The sequence below is a fragment of the Dermacentor silvarum genome, chromosome 1 (assembly GCF_013339745.2).
Source record: "Dermacentor silvarum isolate Dsil-2018 chromosome 1, BIME_Dsil_1.4, whole genome shotgun sequence".
NCBI classification, from domain to species: domain Eukaryota; kingdom Metazoa; phylum Arthropoda; class Arachnida; order Ixodida; family Ixodidae; genus Dermacentor; species Dermacentor silvarum.
Window position 1 is genome coordinate 128,061,626 of NC_051154.1, and position 24,830 is coordinate 128,086,455.

At 46.3% G+C, this 24,830-nt stretch overlaps 1 protein-coding gene across 1 annotated transcript in view; it reads left to right on the top strand.

Annotated features, from left to right (window-relative positions):
• Positions 1-24,436, top strand: part of LOC119457954 (uncharacterized) — a 76,731-nt gene extending 52,295 nt beyond the window's left edge. The window contains exons 2-3 of the mRNA XM_049655170.1: positions 15,221-15,496; positions 23,691-24,436. Of these exons, the coding sequence (XP_049511127.1) occupies positions 15,221-15,496; positions 23,691-23,855 (441 nt within the window). The 3' untranslated portion in view covers positions 23,856-24,436. The remainder of the gene's footprint in view (positions 1-15,220; positions 15,497-23,690) is intronic.
• The last annotated feature ends 394 nt before the right edge of the window (positions 24,437-24,830 follow it).

Below are 24,830 nucleotides of genomic sequence, written 5' to 3' on the forward strand. Positions count from 1 at the left end.
CACAAGTGACTGTAGCTTGAACAGGTGTTTGTAGTGCTGCAAATGCTACTGCGCGGTGTTAAAATGCAGTGATAGTGACCGGCTGCAATTGTTTGTCTGTGCTCCCCTGTGTCTCTCTACCTTCTTCTCATTTTACCTCTCCCTCCCAGTGTGAAATAGCAGTGTATCCCCAGTGTAGGATAGCAAACCTTCAGATCCCTGCCTTTCCCCTTTCTTCTGTCTCTCTCTGTTGAGGACGACAAGCCTGCACAAATGGGGCTAGCCTTAATTGGTGTTTCGGCACCAACGTACAGCATTTCGTTTAAATGCGCTTCATGTTACCATTTCTAACATTTACAATACACTACAGATGAATAGCAATAGCAGGCAAATGCTAGAAATAAAAATGAGTTTATTTTCGAGCAGAAATTAACGTTTGGAAGCAGGCAACATTGTAATTTACTTTCTCTATCGGAAGAGAACGCTTCAGCGACACCAGAAACCCAGTTTTTCAATCTTCTACTTCAGCGCTACTCAAAAGGTAGTTCACGAGCTACTCTACCCATTCCTTCTAGAGCAGATGGGGACTGCGCAATGTGGTAATATGGAACCACTTCATTACAGGTAATTTTTCAATATGGCTGGGCACGCGCAAAGTGAATTATGCAAATATTGAGCCTTATGCGTCGTCCGGTTTTAAGAACTGACCGAGTTATTCTACTAAATAAATCTACAATGACTACTGTACCCGTCGGAGGAGCACCCGGTCTTGTGATAAGAGACGTCGTGTGTAGACCAAACGCTCAATGAATGCTGAAAAGCAAGGTGGGCCCTGCCCAATTTTTTGTATCGCTCTCGGAAATCGGACTGGTCGGTGCACTCAACGCGTACAGAACCACGCCCTCGAATGGGCGCATGTCAAGCACACAGCAGACGCGAGAGAGAAGTGCGAGCAGCTCCGCTTCCTTCTGCCGCCCTCATCAAGACAACCCGAGGAAACAGAAACGGAACTTGGTCAAGTGGCTCATTAAGGTGCATAATGATTAGCTAGAGAAAAAATTGGGGGAGGGGGGCATAGGTGTGATGCCAGCTTTGAAGAAACGAACACCGTGGCGGAACTTCTGAGGTTCATCATCGATATACTTAGCTTCCTGGAAAACGATGGGACTGGAACAAACTGAATCTTGTGCGAACAATTTATTGATTTATGATGGTAGGCACCGTAAATGCAGAAGGTTTGGCCGAGCCACAACATATTTCATATACAGGTTTTTTTTTAGCTGCACCCAGTTTTATTTTAATTTGCATGTGACAAATACCACAATTCTAACCCTTGTTCTAATTACTCGATGAGGCGGCCATTACTCCTACGTGAAATAAAATGCTTAATTGAATAATTAACATAACTGCGGTAACTACCTTTCTAATTAATTATTTTACGGCATACATTTCAATCTACGAATTGTAGCATGTGAGTATGCAAGGCACATCGACTTAGAACGAATTCTCAGGACTACGCCAGTGCGAGATACTAATTTTCAAAATGTGCGACGAAATGCATTGGCGTTCCAGTTACTTCTGTGCTTCCCTGCATAAAACAGCATTTTCTTAAACCCGTCGTGGTGGCTTAGCGGCTATGGTGTTGCGATGCTAAGCACGAGGTCGCGGCATCAAATTGCGGCCGCGGCGGCTGCATTTTGATGGGGGCGAAATGCAAGAACGCCTGTGTCCTCCCGTGCACTGGGGGCACGTTAAGGATGCCCTGGTGGTCAAAATTAATCTAGCGTCCCCTACTACAGCGCGCCTAAAAATCAAATTGTGGTTTTCGCACGTAAAACCGAAGAGTTTTATTTAATTAAATTCAATTTGTTTTCTTAACACTGCAAATGGAACAACGGTGTACTTTTACCGCAAATTTGACGGCGCACATCACGAAACCCGTGCCATTCCCAGAATTCATTCTAAGTCGATACGCCTTGCATACTCACTAGCTACAATTCGTAGATTAAAGTAATTATTTTAAAACTTATTAGCGTAAATACGTTATGTTAATTATTCAATAAAGCGTTTTGATTTCTCGCAGACGTAATGACCACCTCATCGAGTAATTTAGATCAAGGGTTTGAATTGTGGTATCGGTCACAGGAAATTTTAAACCATTTGGGGGAGATAAAAAATTAAAAAATAAAAAGACAGAAATTCCTCACACCTGGAGAGACAACAATTTTCTATAGGTGACCCAATATATGGCACGCCACCGATATTTGGATGTTACACCACAATGGCATAAGGAAATCGGGCAGTTGCGTGTGCTCTCGACACAGATTAGATGTTCATCTCTAATAACAAGCACAAAGTCTGAATCATAGCAACATCTGCGCATTATAGCCTTGATATTGATGCACTGAGCATCAGTTCTAATTTTGCGCTGTCTGCCTAGGCAGTCAGGTGTCATGTATTGCGGGAGTTTCCTGACGAAGTCTGAACCACCTCCTGCTGTGCACCAGCCATGGAACAGATGTTTTCTTTTTTTAACTTTCCTTCACGGCCGTTTTTCTTTCAATCTGTTAAACTTTGGAGTAGGGAAAAGAAAAGTGGACTTCATGTTTCACAGAGGGAAGCAAGGAAGAAGGACTAACTAGAATAGCAACGCGCGTTTGCTCTACGTAACTGTCCGTGCAGGGGATGCGGAGAGTGGCCAAGAACTTGACAGCTATGTTCTATAAAGGACGTGCGGGAAAAATGTGCTAACAGAACTGGCAGAATGAACATTAGAATTGTCAGAATGGAAAAATGAGAATGGGCATTAGAGCTTGCAGAATCAGACATGGATGCTGACGCTTCCGTATTATATGACACGTTCGAAGTCGAACTAAAATGTCATATCAACCTGCAACCGAAAACGCGGCAGTATTTCAGCCCCGTTATCAGCGGCACTGTATACTGACAGAATTACTCCCAGTCCAAAACGAGAACGCGGGATAAAGTTTGCTGCCAGCACTCGTTACCCGTGGCGAGTGCCAGCCGCCCCCCAAAATTGAAAACCTGTGCCGGCTTATTTATTTTCCAGCGTAGCACACATGGACGCCCCTTGAATGTGCACGAGCACGCGTCTATACTATATGCGCAGTGAAAGTAATCCCCCGTTCGAGATGCGAAAGCGATGTCTGGCGGCTTTCTCTGACTTTTTTCTTTTTTCTGGCCATCGATTCCCAGCGCACACGCAGCGCAGGTTCACGCACCATCTTCTCGCGCTCGGCTTTGTTTCCGCTATTTCTAAATGGAGCGCAGCGCCGGCCGCCGCTGCTCACGTTCGACTCGGCCTTCCTCGCGCCATAGGCGTGCTCTGGCGGCGCGCAAACTGGACCTACAGCAGCTGCAGCTGGCTCTCATCTGCATAAACCCTGAGCGCCTGGCCTGGGCTCGGCAGAGTACGTGGCAGCACGGAAGCCGTCGTGTCCCGCGCTCGCAGGTTGCTCCAGTCGTGAGTTTAATTGCCACGCTGAGGCTCGGCCCGCGCCTATCTTTTAATGCCGCCGTTGCAGCAAAGAATGTACCAGCATCGTCTCCTCGTAAACCAAGACGGCCGCCGAGTGTCTTTATTATTGATGCTGGTGCTCCTTCCGTGTAGCGCCACTCCACTCGTGGAAATGGAACGGCAATTGCGGGGGCAAGAGAAAAAGAAAAAGAGGAAAATGAAAGACGGTTCCGATGCAGCATTTGCTACGCTCCCACCTATATAGGCTCTTCTCGATAACCTATAGGTGAACCGTTGGAAGCAAAATTACGCATCTCGACCGCCTCATTACCTATGTGAACCGGCAGTAACTGTACCACAGTGTTATTTTTATTTCACTACAGCATTTTTTACGTGTTATTATTTGGTGTTCTATGTTTGTTTGTTGAGCGGTACAAAGTGCTTAGTTAAACGTTTTTGTGAACAGAGCATGAGCGCGATCCAATTCTGATTTTCATTTTATTTCATTGTCTGTGTGGTTTTCGTTTTTTTGAGCCGGCTAACTATGGTATGTATTGTTCGAATAAGCGACGGCATCAACCGTGATGCTAAGCTCATCTTACACACATGTGATAATAATAATAATAATAATAATAATAATAATAATAATAATAATAATAATAATAATAATAATAATAATAATAATAATAATAATAATAATAATAATAATAATAATAATAATATAATAATGAAATAAAGTCGCGAACACCCACCTCCATATTATCTCTTATTTCTCATTCTTTCGCGTGACTAAAGCGGAATTCATTTATTTCCAAAGGTGGTCTTAATACAGTCTGCGATTTTAAAAATACTGTGCAAATAGAACTGAAACGGTGACTAGGGAACAAGTGACTTCGTTAAACAGTTTTGATATCTTTGAAGATTCTCTGCTACACCTGGCGGATTTTAGGCGCATTTTCAGAGTATTGGGGATTCTTTAGCACATTTCAGACCAAGTTTTCTCTGACTGTGCTTTCACGAAATATGCAGTGCAGAGAGTAGAGTTTTAAATATTGCTTCAACAGAATCTTCGCGAGAATAAAAAAAATGCCGAAATTAATTTGCAATGTGTCGGTTTCCTAATACAAACGTTGCGATGGAATGTTACTTGATATAACCCATTTGGCACATTACAGTTTACCATTGACATAAACAAATGTCATATCATAAAAATATACATTAGATCTCCTTTCACAGTAGTGGTGGCATCAGAGTTTCATTGATATTTGCACTAAGTGTAAATTTATGTTTGCTATACTCGTATGGTTGTCCTTGTTTACTGCTGAAAATTTTCTAAGTGGATATTTAGGGGATGCTATTGGAACTCGAATATAATTTAGTGGGATCGTTTCAAAAAGAAAAAAAGAAAAAAAGAAAGGCATACATTTGATGGATCAGGAACACGATGACGTGTCTTGCGCAGTTCCTAGAAAAAAAAAAGACATCTGTTGCCCTTTTTTCTTTTCTTTTTTTACATTCATAGAACGAAAACTATACGCGAACGTCTTCTGATTACTGCCGCCAGCAGAACTCTTAAGCGGTTACCATAGGCAAGTGCATGGCCAGCAAAGCTGCCAAAATATTTTGCACGCACAATTAAGGCAGGACGGTGGGTCCTTCTGTCCCCTAGGATGCGGGCACTTCTCTCCACCGACCGTCTCCTGGATGCCACATGCAGTCTGAAAATAATTTAGTATCATAAAATATCCCACGAGACCGCCGTGAACCTTGCAAAGGCAATAATATCGACAGCCACTTCGAGATAACAGCTGGCAGGGAGAAAACCCGTGTCCATGTATCAAGATGTAAGTCTCGCGAGCAATATAATGAGAAAGTATCGTAAGTTCTAATGTTTTCACGCTTCCACGCTCAGCCCGCACGCGCGCGTGACCAGAAAATCTGACACTATACCGTATACAGCCGGGCGTTGACCGGTTCATTTGTTCTTGCGGTCAGACTAACTTCTACACTTCTCCGCGTCCAAGACGTTAAGCCGGTGATCTCTACACGCCGCCTTGACGCCAGCTCACCGTCCGCGCGCCTCTCATCCTGCCCCTCCCGTAAACTGAAAAGCTTTCCCCGTAGACAGGCACGGTGATCTTCAGCCACGAAAAGCAGCCGGCTGTATGGTGTGGCTCTGCATAATCAGCGACGCTCGAGCGACTTCACGTGCGCCTATACACATCGTGTGCTTCTTACAGTTACTTTGCGGACTGCCTCGCCGCTTAATTTTTTCGCCCGCAAAAACACGCCACAAGCAGGAAGCCTCGCACGCGCGTTCGGCCGGCGGGAGAGAAACCGGGCGAAGACGTCCGCCCGCCCAGGCGAGAGCCCTGCACCTGAGCAGGCACGCTCGCGTCGCCAGGGGAGTTTTATGGCGCACTCAGACACGTGGGTTTCTCAACCGGCTCCTTCTTCCGCAGGCGCCTCGCGCAGATTCCGCGGCGTGTGTACACGCACGCGCCGCGGGGGGATCCGCTCTTCGGGCGGCGCGGGAGCGCGCATGTAAATCGGAGACTCTGTAGTAGTGGTGGCAAATAAACGGCGCCGCCACACTGCCGAGCTCTGGAATCATATGCAAAGCGAAAGAAAGCGTGTCGTCCAGTGGCCAATAAACAAGCGGGCTTCGTCATCACCCTCCACCCAATCCCCCCCCCCCCCCCCCCCTCACACACACACACTCGCACATGCCTCAGACCCCCTCTTCCTCCTTCCACTGCGTCCATTGCTCTCATTACAAATAGTTTAAGCAGTTTCCTCAGCCCACGCAGAGCATGTGGAAAACATTGCCGCGAGGAAGCCGGGTCAATGCTTCGATCATGTCGTGAGCTCGGCGTGCGGTCGTGATGCACGGACCGAGCGCCGCGTTCATCGCTCGAAGGGTCGCCCAGGCCACGTTGCGCAGTGCAGGGAAGCGAAGGCAGAAATTCAAGCGCCCGCTCGTGCCAGGTGCAGTTTGCGACCGCTCCGAACGTCCCCTGACTTCCAAAACGGCTGTCTGAACGCTACTTCGTGAGTTATTAGTGACGCTCGAGGTGTTTTCATGAGACGGGGACGGGGTGAGAATGACCGCCGCCAGAATAATTTGCGCCGTTCGGACCTAAGGCGCCTGGCGTTGGTTCAAGTGGCGCCTCAAATAGGAGTGCTACTCGTCGGTCGTTGCAACGAACGTCACTATACATGTAATTTAAGGGTTGCGCGCATTAACAATGACAAATATGTCACAATGACAAATATGGTGTTCAAGGTATCGGCCAAAGTCAGCCGTGTTGACAAAGAAAACTAAATATGGCACACATAAATATGGAGTTCAAAGTATCGGTCAATCTCAGCCGGGTTGACAAAGAAAACTAAATATGGCACATATATATCGAGTTGAAAGTATGTTGAATGTGTTGAAAAAGAAAACCAGTGTATCTTCCCATTTGTGGACCTGCTCATCTCAGGCTGCATCGCGGCCTCGTGTATGTACTCGAAACTATGTATACGCGTAAATGCAGGGATTCAGTCTGGCGCCAACTTGTCCTCGCCTTTTATCTCTGTATACTCATGTGTGTATAGGAGTGTATGGTGCAGTTGTGGGAACAGCGCGAGAAACGAGGACTGAGACACACACACAACACGCACGCTGCTGTCAACTGGGGCTTTATTGTACCAACGTAAATATACGCAAGAAAAAAAAAAAGGCAGAAAGAAAGGAAGGTATCCAGCCTCACGAAAACAATTAAGGCGTCGAGTTTATCAGGTATCGAAACAGGCAAAAGCTGTGGCCGGCCGGCAAGTAACGCAAACTGCAACTATCACGCGCGCATACTGGCGGCACCTGTACAACAACAACGAAAAGAGAGAGAGAGAGAGAAAGGGGGAGGGGGTTAAGATAACGGACAACGTCCGTAAAGCAAACACCTAAAATGGATCAAAGCCAAAAGTAAAGGTGATTACTATGGCGAAAAGGAGCGTGGTGCGTGATAATGTGCGTTAAAACGCAGAAAGATAAGAAAATGTAAGCAAAGAAACAACTGATCTTGCCAATGCGCCCCTGACACGCTCTAATCGCTTGATGCATTCAAGAACCGCTAAGATAAGCGATTTCTTTTCTGGGGATTTATTTTTATTTATATTTATTTATAGTACCCTCAAGGCTTACAATGAAGCATTACATAGGGATCTTATGGCATCCTCAGTGGCTTAGCTGCAGCCAACAACGTAAAAAGTACTGACCCACCGTGGTGGCATAGTGGCTTTGGCATTGTGCTGCTAAGCTCGAGAGCCCGGTTTGAGAGCCATGCCGCGGCGCCTGCATTTCGATGGGGGCGAAATGCAAAACCGCCCGTGTACCGTACATTGGGTTCATGTTAAAGAGCCCCAGGTGGTCAAAATTAGTCCGCAGCCCACCCACTGCGGCATGCCTTATAACATATCGTGATTTTGGCACGTAAAGCTGGTGTTTTTTTTTTATGTACTAACTCAACGCGAATGCATCGTGTAACACATAAACGTAAGTATAATTGTACCGGGATCCTGATTAGCCATTCGACGTTTCATTTAATACAAAAGTGAAGATCCCTCTGATTTACTACTACCCTCTAGAAGGGCAGAAGACGCTGCTTTGCGCGTAGAGGTACTGTCCGAACAAAGAACAGGTATAGCGTGAGGAAGAAGCTTTAAAACTGAATTTTCGGAAGCGTGTTCTCGATGTGCTAGGACACTTTTACTTCTTTTTATCTTTTCATTAATGTTAAATGCCTACTATGACGTTTCAATTGCTGCAAAGTGCATAAGATTTGAAGGCGTAGAGCGCGGAGCACGAGCATTAGACCTTCTATACAACATGTCAACCGCCCTGTTCATTGGTTTGCAAGTGAATGCCTCCAGTGTACATTTGTCTGATGGTATTTCCAGGCATTCGTAACGAAGCACACCGTTGTCAGAGTAGCAGCCTTATGAAATTTTGCGCATGTCTGGTGGACGTGTCACACACGCAGTCCTGATACGTATGTCGTCTGCGTTCATTGATACCTTGATCGCAGTTGGCAGATGACCCGCCGCGGTGGCTCAGTAAGCTAAGGCGTTGCGCTGCTGAGCACGAGGTCGCGGGATCAAATCCCGGCCGCGGCGGCCGCATTTCGATGGAGGCTAAATGCAAAAAAGCCCGTGTGCTTGCGTTAAAGAAGCCCAGGTGATAAAAATTAATCCGGAGCCCTCCACTAGGGCGTGCCTCATAATCAGAACTGGTTTTGGCACGTAAAACCCCAGAAAGAAGAAGAAGAAGCAGTTGGCAGATGTTCAACGAGACCAATGAGTGTGAGGCTGAAGTTGGTAGGGGTTTGTACTCCACCTTAAGGAACGCCCCAGCAGGTGTAGTGTGGTTAGGCCATCTTCGGTATACACAAAGAACGACATCATAAGCAAGTAATGAGAAAGCCCTTACAAGATTCTACACCTAAGGCCAAGCATCTGAAGAAAATCTAGAATTTCAACGTGAGGTAGGTTATCGCAGTAACAACGCATCAGGTAAATGTTTACATGATTTTTTATACTGGCCATACGTAGCGCGATCAACAGCATTATAGGAAATCATGGAGTTTGGATAAACGTTGTGATGTTCTATATACCACTCCAAACGGGAGAAGATCATCCTTTCAATTACCTTTCCCACACAGCTGGCCAGCTGTGTGGAAAAGATAATGCCGTTTTCACATAGTATATGAACGGAGAGATCATTTCCCGTGCTAGGACTGACACATATCTCTTGGTATAATAATTTACAGATACCTCTCAAAGAATCGTCTCCTTACCTATATAGAACAGCGCCTGACAACAGTTTCCGACCTGTTTCAGCTTCCTGGGCGGAAAACCTTGGGGGATGTCTGTTCATGCAATCTTAGAATTGCATAGCGCAGTTGCAGCTTGCCCGTAAGGATCAACACTTGCAGTAGAAATCTTCGTGCTTTAAAGGTTATTAAAGAACACTTAGATGGCGCTGCTCGGTCAGCTCTTGAAAGAGAGAAAATGGAAATGAATACCGTTGTCAAGGTAAGATAACGCTGGAAAACTCTGAGTGCTTGCACGAAACTTTATGTTCTTCAACACAACCGAATGCACCACTTAGCCTCTTCGCTCCACCTTTGCACCCCATCTGGACTCCGGACTTTGTCGGCCATGGGAATGGCCATAGCGAAGTCTTTTGCTTTTCTCATTGGAATGACCAACAATGCTACGTGTGATAATTGTGGTCGCGAGGAGACCCTTCAACACATTCTGTGTTACTGTCGTAGCTGCAGTTTGCAGTGATGATCGCTCATGACGGCGCTAGGTCGATTTTAACCGAGACCATTATCTGAGCGAATCATTTTGAAATGCCGCCCTACGAAGCTATCGCAGCCGAGTGATGAAGACACTGGATAGATTTTAAGGACGGGAGACCTACACAAACGACTTCAGCCTTAATTGGTGTTCATTGTGCTGTACGTGATATTATGTGTCTGTGCGCTCCTTTCTTTCGTCTGTCTGTCTCTCTATCTCACAAACACTGTTCATGTGCATGTTCCCTTCCGTTGCCGTATCTTAGTTCGCGTCACCGCCTGGTGTTCTTGATAAAATATAGATAGATAGATAGATAGATAGATAGATAGATAGATAGATAGATAGATAGATAGATAGATAGATAGATGAATGCCGGTCGAGAAAGACTGGGAGGATAACTAGGGATGGTTCCAGTTCGTTGCCCTGAACGTAGGGAATACAAATAAAATAATATAGAGAAGGAGGAACAACATAAAACACGTACGCACACATGCACAAAGGAAAGCGCGTGGTACTCTCAAAGCGCATGGCTCAAGCCCGAAGATGTTGCTATAAGCTACTACTTCGAAAATGCACGCGGACGGCGCCACCTTGCTATTGTATTATAGACACGTGTACTTGTTTATCTTTCTCGGGTGACCGCTTTTCATCGGCTAACAAATGTTCAACGTTATCGCTCAGCGTAAGACGCGCCTGCATGTATCGGAAGTTTCTGGAACATTATCGATGGTTCTATCTGCTGTCTGTTGTCACCGAACCTTGTGTAAACTGATTGCATGCGCGACGCGAATTGGGTAATAAGTACTTTCTGGAAGACACGCACCCCAGCGATTACGCTGGAACTTTCGACGAGTTATGCATAAAAGCCGACGCGCTTGACCCGCTGAGCAGATTTTCGACAATCGCCGACTGCGCTGAGGAATTTGAATTTAGTGAATGAATGATTGAGTGTCACCTGTTTTCAGGGCACAGGTTCACCCAGTAAAGAGTTAATTTCGGGAGTCACAGCTTTTGATACTGTTTTCCACCGTCACTATACAGCAGATTATTATTTTATGCATATCATAACAATTATCATTACATATAAATAATGTATATAAATAAGCACATAAATAAAAACTTTATACATATAATAAATAAAGTACGCGCGCTGGACCACAGTTACAATGCCACGTGGCCGGCGTGCCTTTCTGCAAACACTGCTGTCAGTGATGGCATACTTTTCCTTTTGTCGATGTTCAAAGCGCCTACGTATTTCACTGTCTATAGCTGTTGCATTTGCTAGGCTTCCATTAATTGCTGCGCCGCTTTTGCAAAGCAAACGTTGGTCAATATATCGGGGTGTATTATTAGTGTCCTGTCAGACCGAAACTGATCAAGCCGCTGTACTGAATTAAGCTCATCTCTCGACAGGTGCAGTATTTTATCTGTCATTAAGTTGGCACAGGAGTTAAGCATTCGCGCACCCTTTTCTAATACTGGCACTGCCTGCGGAGCGAACGCAGTGGCTTTACTAGCTGAGCATAATATTTATCATATCGATAGCTGTATCACAAACACCTTTGGCGGTTTTGGCGCTGTTATACGAGCGTAACACTGACAGGGACGTCAATTACCCAAAAATAATTGTAAAAGGCAGCGCTGCATGGAAAGGCGTAAGTGCCACTCAAAACAGCAATAGATGGCTCAACGATGACCCACAGCGGCCATGTGATGCTTGTGTTCGCCGGCCGTGAAGATAAAGGAAACCCGTTCCGAAGCTATCGAAACATTTCAGACGAACTCTACAGTAACGTCGTGGCGTCTGACCTATTGCGAACGACGACGTGATAAAGAGTGGCAGACACGTTCCAACAAAGACAGAAGGCAGCTTCTCTAAACGTTATGCATTTATCCGAACAAACCAATAGCGCGTCAAGGGGAGGATGGTATTTGAGGCTGAGCACTATAGTTCTTGCGTTGTCTTAACACAATGTCTTAACTTCCAATGAGCAACCAATGTCATAACCACTCGATCACCCCACTGACGTAACTGGCGCGCCAAATACCATATGAATGACAGGCAACAGCGCTTCTTAAATTGTAACGGGTGCCAGAACTGTGGAATGGAATGCTTGGACCTGCTTGTAAATGAACTGAATAATTGCAATATCGTCGATTGAATTGATAAGGTTATATTCATATGGCAACGAAGAAAAAGAAGTTGAGCTCGAAGATGGTACTTATGACCATGAGAGGGGGGCGGTATATCATACTCTGATGGCTCCACCGATATTCCATACATGTGTCTAGGAAGAATGAACCTTATAGTATAAAAATATATTATTGGATGGCATAGGCACAACCAAAATGAATAGCGCGTCAGCAGGCCGTCAGTAGCTTATCACTGGTGCTTTGAGCTAGATATTGGCTGCAATCTGCATTTCTCAAAACTGTAGCCATTCTCGCTGGAAAGCTCATCATGGTCATAGGACTGGCAATTATAAAAAAAAAAAGCCGAGCTCTTGTACACTCCACCATCCCTTCTTATCCGGAGGAGAGTTAACAAGCGATATATGGAACAAACAGATGGTTGGCATACATTCACCTCCTCGTTCGTCATCAACCGAGCGGAGGAGTCTCGCTTTCGCAAAACGCGCGCAAGAAAGCGATGTGGGGAATTAGTCGAGCCATGCAGTCAGCGCCGATGTTTTGCAACTGCCCACACCTTCCAAGGCCACGTCGCAAACGCTAAGCACCGACCGCGAACGTGCGGGAGAAACGCTGGCGTCGCCGCATGCAATGGCGGAGGAACGAAGGAATGGTGGTTGTGAAGTAACTACTTATTGGCGAAAGCGAAACCGGGCCCTGAAAGCTGCGGGCACATTGTGCGCCGAGACTGACGTTGGCGCATGTCATCACGTCTTCAGTGTTCGCCAAGCTCATCGACACCGGCCCACCTCCTCCACAGTGCAAGGGTGCACCAGCAGTACCTTCTACCGGGTAGCCTTTGACATAAAAGAAGGCCGCCAAAGCCGTCCGGCACGAAGGGCTTGGCCGTTCCGTGCAGTCGCGTTGCACGCACAAATAAAGCTGCGCCCCCATTGCGCTGGGCGCTGCGCTATAAATCCTTCGAATTGTTTGCTCTCACGCGCCGTGTGTATACGCCCGAGCCGCCACGCCTGCCTTTGCAACGCTGCGCGATGGTGGGGCGCGCAGTGAGAGCAGGGGAACGTCCTGCAGTGGTTCGAAGCCGTACGTGGCTCGCGCAAAATGCTGTCCCGGATACACGACACGCAACAACGCGAGACGCTCTCGTTAACACCTACCGTGCATGCAACGGAACGCCGACCGTCGAGCTGGCGTTTCGCAACGCATGCTGATCGCGCCTGGCTCGCTGCTGTTAATCCGGCGCCTCGCGGGGAAGGCGACGGCCAGGGAAGCGGAACGCTTGGCGAGTAATGACTTGAGCGGACGCATGTGATGTGATACAGCGTATAAATGCTGATGCGCGTGTTCTCATAGTTTCCTGGAGATTAAAAAAATGTTAATATCTGCCCGGCCGGACATGGTTCAGTAGGGAAGTGCAGTAGGGCAAGGGGGTGCCTCTTGAGTAAATTACTGAAGAAGACGTGACACAATTAAACACCAGCCTTTGAAGAATCAGCGCGTCCAATTGCTCTTCATTGGTGTTTCATTTACTGATCTTAGTTGACCTTCATTGACTGATTTTAGTTCGCGATTCCGCACAATGTGCAATGGGGTGTCGAGCAATGGATGAGATACCGTAGTACTGTCGTTAAAAAATCTATGCTAGGCCACTCTTTTTCCTCGCTTACATAGTTCACAAATGCCTTTGAAATCGGGCCCACATACTGCAAGCGTCGGCATTATTGAAATCAATGTAACATCCTTCTAAGTACACAATAATGCGTACGCCATTAGCGCTCGAATAGTCTTTAGAGTAACGTAAAGGGGAGGTTATATCTTAGGTAAGCGAAACAAGGGGAATAAACACTAAGCTTAGGTAGCAATCGGATTGCCCTTGATCAATTACAATAGTGCAGTTATCAAAGTCACGGGGGGAAAATACCAAATCTAACACAGATCTCGAAAGGCCTATAACGCGTTTGGTTGATGAACAGTTTGCATCAAATTATGCGCAAACCTAGTGTCAAATATGGCATTTACATGATTATGTTACTTAAGTTAGCTTGAAGGCGTTTCCAGTCCACACCAGGTGAACGAAGATCGCCGAATAAAAGGACTTTGCTGCTCTGGTATTTCAACATATAAAACTGTAATGTTAGTAATCAAGTGCGGAATTATGTGGTCGATAGAGTGCATATGAAATAAAAATTGAATTCACGTCATCTACCTAGCCTTTTTCCTCCACTGACAATGTCGACATACTGGAGGCGCACACATCAACGACTGATCGGCAACTACGTCCAGGTCGACATGCGCATTGTACCTCCGATGTACCCAGACCATGTCATCGCAGCCGTCTTTCACGTGAGGCGTGTTCAATGGCAGCAGAGCTTCGTGTGATACTTTCAGCCGGTGGATTCATTGAAACGCACGTGAAACCTGCTGTGTGGTCTATTATAACAAACTCGAAGTCTGCTCTTCAATGCTCACTGTGCTCCTGCCCATGAAGTTCTAAAATTATATTCTGGGGCTTTGCGTGCCAAAAATCACGACATGCTTATGAAACACGGCGTAGCGGGAAGATTCTGGATTAATTGTGACCCCCTGGAGATCTTTCACGTCCACCCAACGCACGGTACACGGGCGCTTTTGCATTTCTCCCCCGTCGAAATGTGGCCGTCGCGGCCGGGATTTGATGCCACGACCTCGCGCTTAGCAGGGCTACGCCATAGCCACTAAGCCACCCCGGTGGGTTTGCTCCTGAAGTACGAAAGCAGGCAAAAGCGCGTTTGCATGCAGCAACGATAATTCGTTCGAAAGCTTGCTTTAGGGCAATAACCTCTCTGCGTGGAATTGTCAAGTTCGTTTGTCCTGTTTTACAAATGGCACGAGCTCGGAAAAATTAAACACGGAACAGATAGCTTCACTGAAACAGATGTTTGGGATGTTTATCAACACGCTGTTAAACTTTTTAAGGTGGAGGTTTCTTTTTAATTCGGTCCTTATATATAGGTATATATAATTATTTTGACCTATTACTAATTACGCTAAACAAAAGTATAGTACGTTGTTTAGTAGAACTGTCTGAGCTGCTCAATGAAAAAAAAAATGGGTTGCGCTCTCCATGAGCGCAAGTTAGGTGAGAATCCTGCATAGATCTATACCTATAGTATACTTATTTAAACTCCTTAGAACTCCTATTTGTGGTATCTCACACGATAGAGACTGCATGTGCCCTACGCTTTACGGGTTAATTGTGGCTGAACGAGAAGGCTGTTCTGTTCGCAGGTGGCCGTGCTGCTGTGCGTGGCCGTCGTACTCGCGTCGTGCCGGCGACGCTATCGTATCCGCTACCTGGACGCCGACGACGTGGACGATGCACCGGTCGTGTTCCGGCGGGGCCGGAATCGGGACCTGATGCGCGACCTGGAGGCCATGGCCAGCGGTTCGGACCGCCCCGTATATGTGATACGCCGGCGCAAGCCCAAGGACCGCCGGCTGCTAGGCCACAGCAGCCGCGAGCGGGTGCGCTTCGAAGAGCCGCCGGAGGATTTCGACGCCGAAGTGAGGGCATGCAGCGACCTCCCTTAAGATTGTTCTCTTCAAAAATTTTATGCACGACCAACGCTAACTGCCTCTCAGTGACTGCCTTCATTTAGCCTAACAAGATAGCGAACTTAACATAAAACATCACTTAACGAATTTCGTAGACACTGCGACAGAGTCCTGAAAACAGAGTCGTGAAAACAGAAATGAAACCTATCGGATTCGTTTTCCTCGAAGCGATGCCCGCAACAGTTCGAGAGATTCCTGGTTTCAACATAGGGGCAGAAACTGCAAGGTGTTTAATATAGATCATTGCTTGGGTAAACATTCGTTGAATTGTACCACTGGGGTTGCTAGTTTATGTGAACTGGTACTACATTGCAGTGGAGAAACTCTGCGCCGTAATTGACTGCGCTATGCAGGATGTGTTGCTTAGAGCAGGCTACAGAGTCTGTGTGATTGGCCCCAGGCACTCTACGGGAGATTGGCCAAGAAGCTGGCGGTTAAAGGTGGTTGGTTAAGTAACAGCTGAAAAAAAAAAAGCAAAGGAAAAAGTGTACATTTTACAACTAATATTTAAGAACTAATTTCAAGAGACTACTATATGTGATGAAAACGTATGAATTGCTATAGGAAAGCAAATTTGTAAGTATAAAATGATTTTGATTAGAATGAATAATTTTGAGAAGGATCCAATTTCATGTGCGGTGCGCCTGGGTGACCTGGCATACAGGTGATCTTAAGCCAGGGATGACTGGACAAGACAAGACGACGACGGGTGCTATTTATTCTTTAATCTGCCCTTGCGTACTTTTCAAACATTGCGTACTTTTCAAAGAAGGAATTTAATATTATTATGCTATGATGAACGTGACGCATTAAACGCATATTATAGATCTAACGTGATAAGGTGTTTATTTTTTCCAGATGGGAGGAGATGATGATGAGGAGTGTTGCTTGTCCGGTTCACCTTTGGGTACTTTTAAGACTTAACGCTGCGTAACTTAGCGCACATGCCGTGTCATTCTTCAGCCCGTGTTTTATTGGCGCTATTTGCTTGCAATAATGTCACCTGTAGTAGTGGGGACAATATTGCCGAGTCCCTCCGATCGTATTTTTAAGGTTCAATTTCACCACACAAGAATAGATGTTATATTTTAAAATGCTAACTTTATTGTAACCATAGACAACATTTTGTGAACTCGTACAATAGGCTTATAAAACAATTTCTGTTCACTGCAAAAGCGCTGCGGTTTCGGGGTAGCGGTATGGTACTTAAGCACTTCAGAGCCACAGTGTTCTTGCCTCGAATCCACTTAAATTCATAAACATTTTTCTTACAATATTTTCGTTTTCGTGGTATCGGGATACAGGGGTTTCAGGATACCTACGTCATGACTGCTTAGCGCAGTATAAAGACGCTCAGGAGAAAAGTACTCAAGCCATGTATTTGCTTGCGTTTTCTTGCGCTGTACATAACGAACTTATCCGGAATAGTCCAGTACTCTACTTTTGATCATCCATTTTTTCAGACACTAAATCATAGAATCGGTGCACACACACATGTTACCATAAAATACGGCTGAAAATTTTTTCTAGAGTACCAGTTTTGGCCAGCAGGGCTTAAAGTAATTTAAAAAACTATGTCTGCGGTTTTACGTGCCAAAACCACGATCGGATTTTGAGGCATGCCGTAGTGGGGAACTCCGGATTAATTTTGACCACATGGGGTTCTTTGCCGTACATCCAATGCACGGGCATTTTTGCATTTTGCCCGCATAGAAATGCAGCGTCATGGTAGCGATTTGATCCCGCGACCTCGTGCTTAGCAGCGCAACGACGTAGCAACTAAGCAACTACGGCGGGTGACCAGCAGAGCTTGAGTATCATTCATGGTTGCTCTCGATTTCCAAATTTTCAATCCAAGTGTCGGGAACCTCTCATAAAAGTGAACCTACCAGAATTAGCTGCGAAACAGATGGGTCATGATTAATTGAATCACCGGAATCACATTCAGCTATACACTGATGCCTCGTGCCAAAATAAAAATTCCACGTCCACCTTCTACACACCGCACTGAGAGTGGTCAATCCAACAAATATCGCGTCTTCCACGACCGCAGAACTCTACTCTATAATGACAGCCCTGACCTTCATAAGAGCACTATACCACCGCCACTCCCATGGGCAATTCTGGGTGACTCTCAAGCATCACTGCTGAGCATTAACTCCACAAGCATGAACGAAAGTGCTGGTGCTTTAGTATATAAAATGCAGGTAACATTTAGGATGTTCTTTTTTTTTCTTAAGAGATTTTTTTTATGATCACCTGTAGGACAATTCTACTTTTTGAACTGGACTACTCTAAAGGGCGGATATTATTTGCATAAAGATTGGCGTCAGAGGGCTTAATTGAAGAGTGGCACTTACCTAGTGTCACATACTCAGTCACCCAAGTTCGTCCGCTGGTTAGTTTTCAACCAGCTTCTCTCAGTGCGGGAGCCCAATGTTCTACCCATAAGACCATAATTTACGCAGTGACTAAAGTTGGCGGGCAAACAGTTAGATACATTGATGGGCCGATAGATAGATAGATAGCCCCCGGAATGTTCGTGGAGTGCCCTAAGAATGCTAATTGCGTTACAAATTTCATTCAAGTGGGTTTCTAGTCACTGTGTCATTCCTGGCAACACAGTCGTTAAAAAAAAGAAAACTAGCATGCGCGGCGCATACTGAAATTGAGAATTGTCTGATTTCTCTTTCACATATAGTTATGCACGAAACTGTTTTAGTAAAACAACTATCCGAATATGCAGACATGCATGGTTCGAAAACGGAGTTCAAAACTCCACTCTGTTTCACGTGCGTCGATCAGAAAATACAATTGAACACTCCACTAACGGTCAGCCAGTCTATCAAAACAGCAACACGCCGATTGTGTCTAGGCATTGCCTACTTATAGTGTTTTCTACACAAATTAGGTTGAGCACAAGAATGCTGATGAGGCACTGAGCGACGTGTCTGTATCCTCCTCCTTTTAGTGTGACCTCAGTTAGGAGCTCGAATCGAGATTTGCCCTGTCCGTTGGTACTTAAACGCGTTCCGTAACGCCGCGGTGTGCGCCGTCGTTGTCATGCCGCCACCGTCATTTCCGGGTCCTCGCGGTTGTCATTCACTTTCCCCAACTTCGCGGCCTGGTCGCCCTCGCCATAAAAAAAAAAAAAAAAAAAAAAACACTGTGGCAACCGCCGCCAACCGTGATCGAACGCACTGCGACTGCGGCATTGTGTAGCTGCGATCACGACGAGCCAGCCACTAAGGTGCCCGCAATTTCCGAGCATGGGGGTGTAATTGTTCCGGGTTTCTGTACAGCGTGTGCGGGGACGGCCGAGCCAAGAGTACGCGTGGTGGAGTCTGCGTATAGTGTATTTCGGAGCCAACACCAGGCAGTGCGTTCACGCAGCTTAGCTGGTGAACAATGCACGAGTCCGCAGCGCGGATTTCAGCGCAGCTATTGATTGTCAGCGTTACTCTCGCAACGGTTATAAGGCACAACTTTCGGTGGCTTCCGTGTGGACAAAAAACTATCATCATCAGCATTGGTTCGAGCGTCGTCGCCTTCTTCTGCAGCTGGCTTGTTGGCGCCCCTCGGCGCGCGCTCGTGCCACTGCTCCAGCGTTCGTCGTCGTCGTCGTCTGCTTCCACAGCTGGCTGCGTTGTCGCTAATCATTAAAGCGCAGAATTTCACTTCTCTTCTGTCAACGTAATGGTGAGGCCGCGTTTACGGGGATATGAGCCCTTCATTGTCTTACGTAACGGACAGATTTGACTTGGGAGCAATTTAATTTCGAACAATCGCAAGCGGCAATTGCGGGTGAATTCTGCTAACCACGCCGCCGAGCAAACTCGAGACGTCGAACGCAAGCGACAACGCAGGCCTGTGGCCATACCGTCAGTGACGTCGTTTTCTCCGTCGCAGCCGTCGAATCATGGTTAGTTTAGTTGCACCCAGGAAATGCTTCGCTTACCCCTATTTTCCGGTAGGGAAAGGGTTGGTTAGAGTTTTTTTCTTTTATTGCGATAGCAATTATATGGACACTCCAAGCGGATTTCTGCCGTCGGCGTCGTCGTCGCCATGAGGTTCCGTATAAAGTACAAGGACGATCAAATCGTCGCCGCGCGCCGTATGCTGTATGTGCGAGTGAAAGCGCCCGAGGGAAGCGCGCTTTCACGGAGAGCGACCGTACGGCGGAGAGCAAACGCGACGTCTTCCGTCGTGCGAAAGGCCGTGGGGGGATGGGAGGGAGAGAGGGGAGGCGACGTTTAGCTGCGGCACCAAATACGTATCTTGCCACCGGGCGCAAGGGGAACTGGCAACTGAATCTCCCACGCGAAAGGAGGAAAGCGGGAAGGCAGCGCGGGAGGGAGGGGGTGCGGCTTCTACTCTGCCAGCAGCTGCGCACTTGTACTTTGCGCGGCTGCGAGCTGTCGCGCGCACCGTATCTTGAAAGCGATCGCCACACGGCTCTTACCTTTGTATGCGCTGTGCTTTCGCCGCTCAGTTTCCGTTGACGCCAGCGATAGACCGCACGAACCTTCGCTCGCTGCATGAAACGCTCACGCCAGCGTTTTGACAGTGGTTGTCTGCGGTCATCGAGTGTGATCTATTCATGTTTGCTTGTACGCGCTGAGACCATGCTTGTTAATTCAGTTAGTAAGCGAATGTGTCCAAGTTTATGCAGCCGATAAAACTACTATCCTGATACTCCGTATAGCTCTCTACTAATTTGCTATCGCAATTGATGCTTCGCCTTTCGGGCGAAACTGCGACTTTTTTAAAAAATGTCTGTTAACTTAGTGTCGTCGCGTCTTGTAATTATTGTCGTGATGCCGTTCCTACGTCGTCGTCGTAGTTGCTGCTGTTGTATCCAGTTCAGGAACTTCCTCAAGATTGCAGGAGTTTTGCATAAAATTAGGGGCATTGGGGAGATTCGCGAGAGTAACTGTTGTCGCAGTAAATTAATTCAAAGTGAGAAGAGTCGCTAAAGTCTCTTGAGTTTTTTACAAGATTAAAAAGCGAGTTATTGGGCTCCTACAGCTTGCACTCATATCGGCAGGGTGAACTCAAGAGAACACAAGGACAAGAAAAGAAATGAAAGGAACAAGAACGCTGGTCGCTTCATTTGCCGCCCGTTTCGCATGCTTTCTATGCGTTAAAGCCAGCATGACGGTGTTCCCAGTGATATCGCTACAAATTTACTTGGTCTACGAGCTAGCAAAATGGTAACCTAAGAAATGTAGGCTGAGAAAGGTCTAATTGAAGGCCAGTCAACACTCGAGTAATACGGGTATACCGAAGCGTATTGGGGAGTTCCATTAAGAGAGTGTCGTTTGAAAAACACGTGCCGCCGGCGCACCAGCAGGGATGCTTCATGCTCACCCGTTCGACGCGTCGCTCGAATCGCGACACTTCGTTCGCGCACAAGAGAGTCCGGTGCTGGCGTAATTAATGGCGCGAAGCGCGCGGATCGTGCCGCCCCAGGCTCATCGCCGGAAGTGGAATATTTCCCAAGTGGCTTTCTCACACCTTCCGCGTGCACCCGCAGCGAGTAAAGATAAAAACGCGATCGGGAAACGAGTTCGCTCGCCCGTAGCGACGAAACGCGCTTTCACAGAGCACCCAGCGATGCGATCTCCGTCGTTGGCGCCCGTGGCGTGCCAGCACTTGATACAGCGCTGGTAAGCGGCATGGGAACGGCGGCGACTCCGGGTCGACACGGTACAATGCGCCCGGCGAACGCGCAGTGAAATGAAGAGATCGGCGGGTCGTTGAGAACTTTGCGGGAGCCGGCTACACGCGTGGTTGCCCGCGGTAGGCTTTCGCGATACGCGTCGCTTTACGGCATCGAACCACCGGCCACGCACGCAGCCCGCGCTCCTCTTGGCCTCGCCTAGCGATGCTTGGACGGACAGACGTCACGAACCCGACACGCTCAACTTTTCAAGCCGGAAAGAAATCTCCGTAAAGGCGTAAAGACACCTAGGCGCACATTTTTTCGTGTTCCCCAATCTTTTTCTTTTTTCTTCAGCTTTAGCCCAAGAACTCGAGAGTTCTCCATTCCGCATTTTCCCAAAGCATGCAAAAGGAGCGAATGAAGTAGCGTTTATTTTCTCTTTGTATGTGGGCAACAGTTTGGGCCTCGTCAAGGTCGGTCGCCTCGCACTAGATTTAAGGAGCGACATTATTACGAAACACGCGAGGGTTTGGCAGGAAGAAACGCCGTACACTTTCAGTACGGGCAGTCTAGTGCGATGCGCAATTCCGCATAACTCATTTAAACAATTCCATGTTTGAAACTTTTTGCGTGCCTCTACTTTTCGATTAATCATGCGCCCGTGCCGCCTTCCGCCAATCTCTTGGCCAGATCGATTGCTGTAGTTACTGCTGCGGTTGGGTGGTGGTTCCGGGTTCTCTTCCTGGGACAGGAGAAACTTCTCTTTGATTTCGAAATTAAATTTGCGAGGGGATCCGTCAAATATCCTTGTGTCAGGTGCACGGAAATACTCCACGTACGGTTAGCAGTGCAGCACACAAAATGGTTGTTCCATACGTGCACTGGGTCTACGTGTGTCGCGCAGGCTAAAGAAAACCTCGTTGTATGCGCTCAAGAATGTTCGTCATATGTCCTCTTCCCTATCCATTGAGGCTTTGCTTACTTTTGTTGCGAATGAAAAATATCTGTGTATTACTTCTCAACACACTGAATTAGTTTAAAAAAATGAATAAGCAACTGAACAAAAAAAGCACACGAAGGCTTATTTAACTAACAAAGAACAGTTTGTGGTAATAGACGAAGAATGCTCTTCGACTGCATCAGTTTCAGCCGGGGTTCCGCAAGGGTCTGTTCTGAGTCCTATATTGTTTTTATTATATATCAATGATATCGCGAAGGACATACATCCTCTCGTCGAAGTTCGATTGTTTGCGGATGATATTGTGTTGTTTTGTCGCATAAAAAGCCTGCAAGACCAGGTCGTGTTAAATGACTCTTTGAAAGTTGTATATGACCGGTGTGTAAAGTTGAACATGCTAATCAATTATGAAAACTCCACTTCTATGATTGTGTCAAAGAAGAAGACGCCACTTGTGTTCCCGCACATTAATTAACAACATAGAAATAAAACGTTCCAGTAAATTAAAATATTTAGGAATTACGATTTTTCATGACATGAACAGGAGTGATCATGTACAACATATATGTGGAACAGCCCAACGAAAACTTGGATTCCTATGGCGAAAACTAAAAGATGCACAACCGGATGTCAAACTAAAAGCATATAAATCAATAGTAAGGCCAACTCTGGAATACGCAAGTATAATTTGAGATCCAAATCAGAAATATCTTATTGACAAGCTTGAACGTGTTCCGAGAATGGCAGTGAGGTTTGTATTTTCCTGTTAACGAAGAGCGCAGTCCGTAACAGAACTTCTTGCACGTGCAGCGCTACCAACTTTGTATGTTCGCAGAAAAATTGCTAGGCTTAAGTATCTTTACCAGCTCTACCACAATGCATTCAATTTGGATTCCGTCTTATACTTGCGGCCGTTCGGTAGACGGTCATCACGTACTAACCATCCCTTTGCAGTTATGCCCTACGTGCCAAGAGTTGACGTCTATAAATATTCGTTTCTGTCTAAAACAATTATAGAATGGAATAACCTTGACCGACGAGTATTTGACAATACTTGTTCATTAGAAACGTTTGAAAAAGAGCTGGAACTCTGCTGTATTGATTGAATGTACCCTTCCCACCCTGTAACAACCCGGAAGGGTTAACAGTATTCGAAAATAAAAAAAAAACATAAAAAACAATATGGCAACAAACTACGTAGGACTTTAAAGACAACTGAAATGAAAAAGTCTCCTCTGAAGTGAACCAAATTCATTCAGCTCAAGCATTAGAAGGGGGAGTGGCAGGGAGGCGGTTCATCCTTTGTCTATACAATTCCACATTTTGCAATGATTAATCACTTGACTGACAGTGCTGTAGCGGGCAATGGTGTCATGACTCACATACGCTCTTCGTCTTCGCACGAAGCAAAAACTTTCGACGCTCGTGGATATATTTGTCCCTACTATCCCCTTCGAAGCCTCGCTGACTTAAAGCACGTGTGTCTGATGTTTCTATCACTTGGCACATTCTTGTTGCAGGAAAGCAGGCGGCCGATGCCTCCAATGCCTGGTCAAGACCCGTTCCGGCCGACTTTCGTTGTCCAAGGCACGTACGCCCTACACCCGAGGTCTCACAAGTTGATGCCCTACGAAGGCGAACACCCGATACCCATCCCTCGAGAAGTGTTCTCCCAGATTTCTTAGTCCACCAGGCAGGCCTGGAAGGCACCGTTCCACTGAGACGCCCACCATCACTGTAGAACCGGCGATTGTGCTTGCGGCGCAGAAGAGTGAAGGAGCAGCGTGTCCTGGCTTCTTCAGCACTGGAAACGCGTGGAAACGGCAGGGGTCATATAACAATCGCTCATCTGCCAGGCCACCGCTGTTCAGTTTAGGAAATATCATACGTTGCCTTTAGCCTTGGCATCTCAGAATGCACATCATATTTATCGCTGTTTTCTTTTTTTTTCACCCACAGCAAATGCGCTGTCGTATCATCTAAGTTTTTTAAGTTATTTTCCTCGTGAATAAATGAACAACTCGCACAATTTATCTGTATAATCATTTGATTTACGCGAACGGCTCATTACCAACTTGTGCTTGAGCAATCCATGCTCACCAGAACACTTTCTTCTTAAAGCAAAAATAAATAAATAAATTATAAATAAAAAAACTCCCTCAAAGTTATTGTCTTCCTTGCAGCAGAAGTACTTCATTAGCTACTGTTTGTCGTGTCGTGTGTGTGTGGCATTTTATGCGGTACATTCAATAAATATTAATTTGTATGCGAGCTGAATTTCTGGCTGTATTTTCCTGCATTAAAACAAGATGCCCTGAGAAATCCATATGAATAAATACTCACGTGAGTTTTTCTAATGTCACAAGGTCACACTACCCGGTTTTTCTTCTTCGTTTTTTATTTTTGTAAACTCCTAACAGATTTTTTAGCAATCCGCTGTGGCAGACAGCGCTGTTCTACCTCTTCAGGTAGGTGGCTAAAAGTGACGGACATTATTTGCATGATAAATCATGCAAATGATTTCTCAGCCAATAAGAAACTACATTATTACCCTTCTAATTATTCACTCAGGGAACATGTTGGAAATGGAGAAATGAAGCCGGCTAAAAATGAAATCATATCCACTCAGCAGAAAATAGGAGAGTCAAAGTCCGAAACTT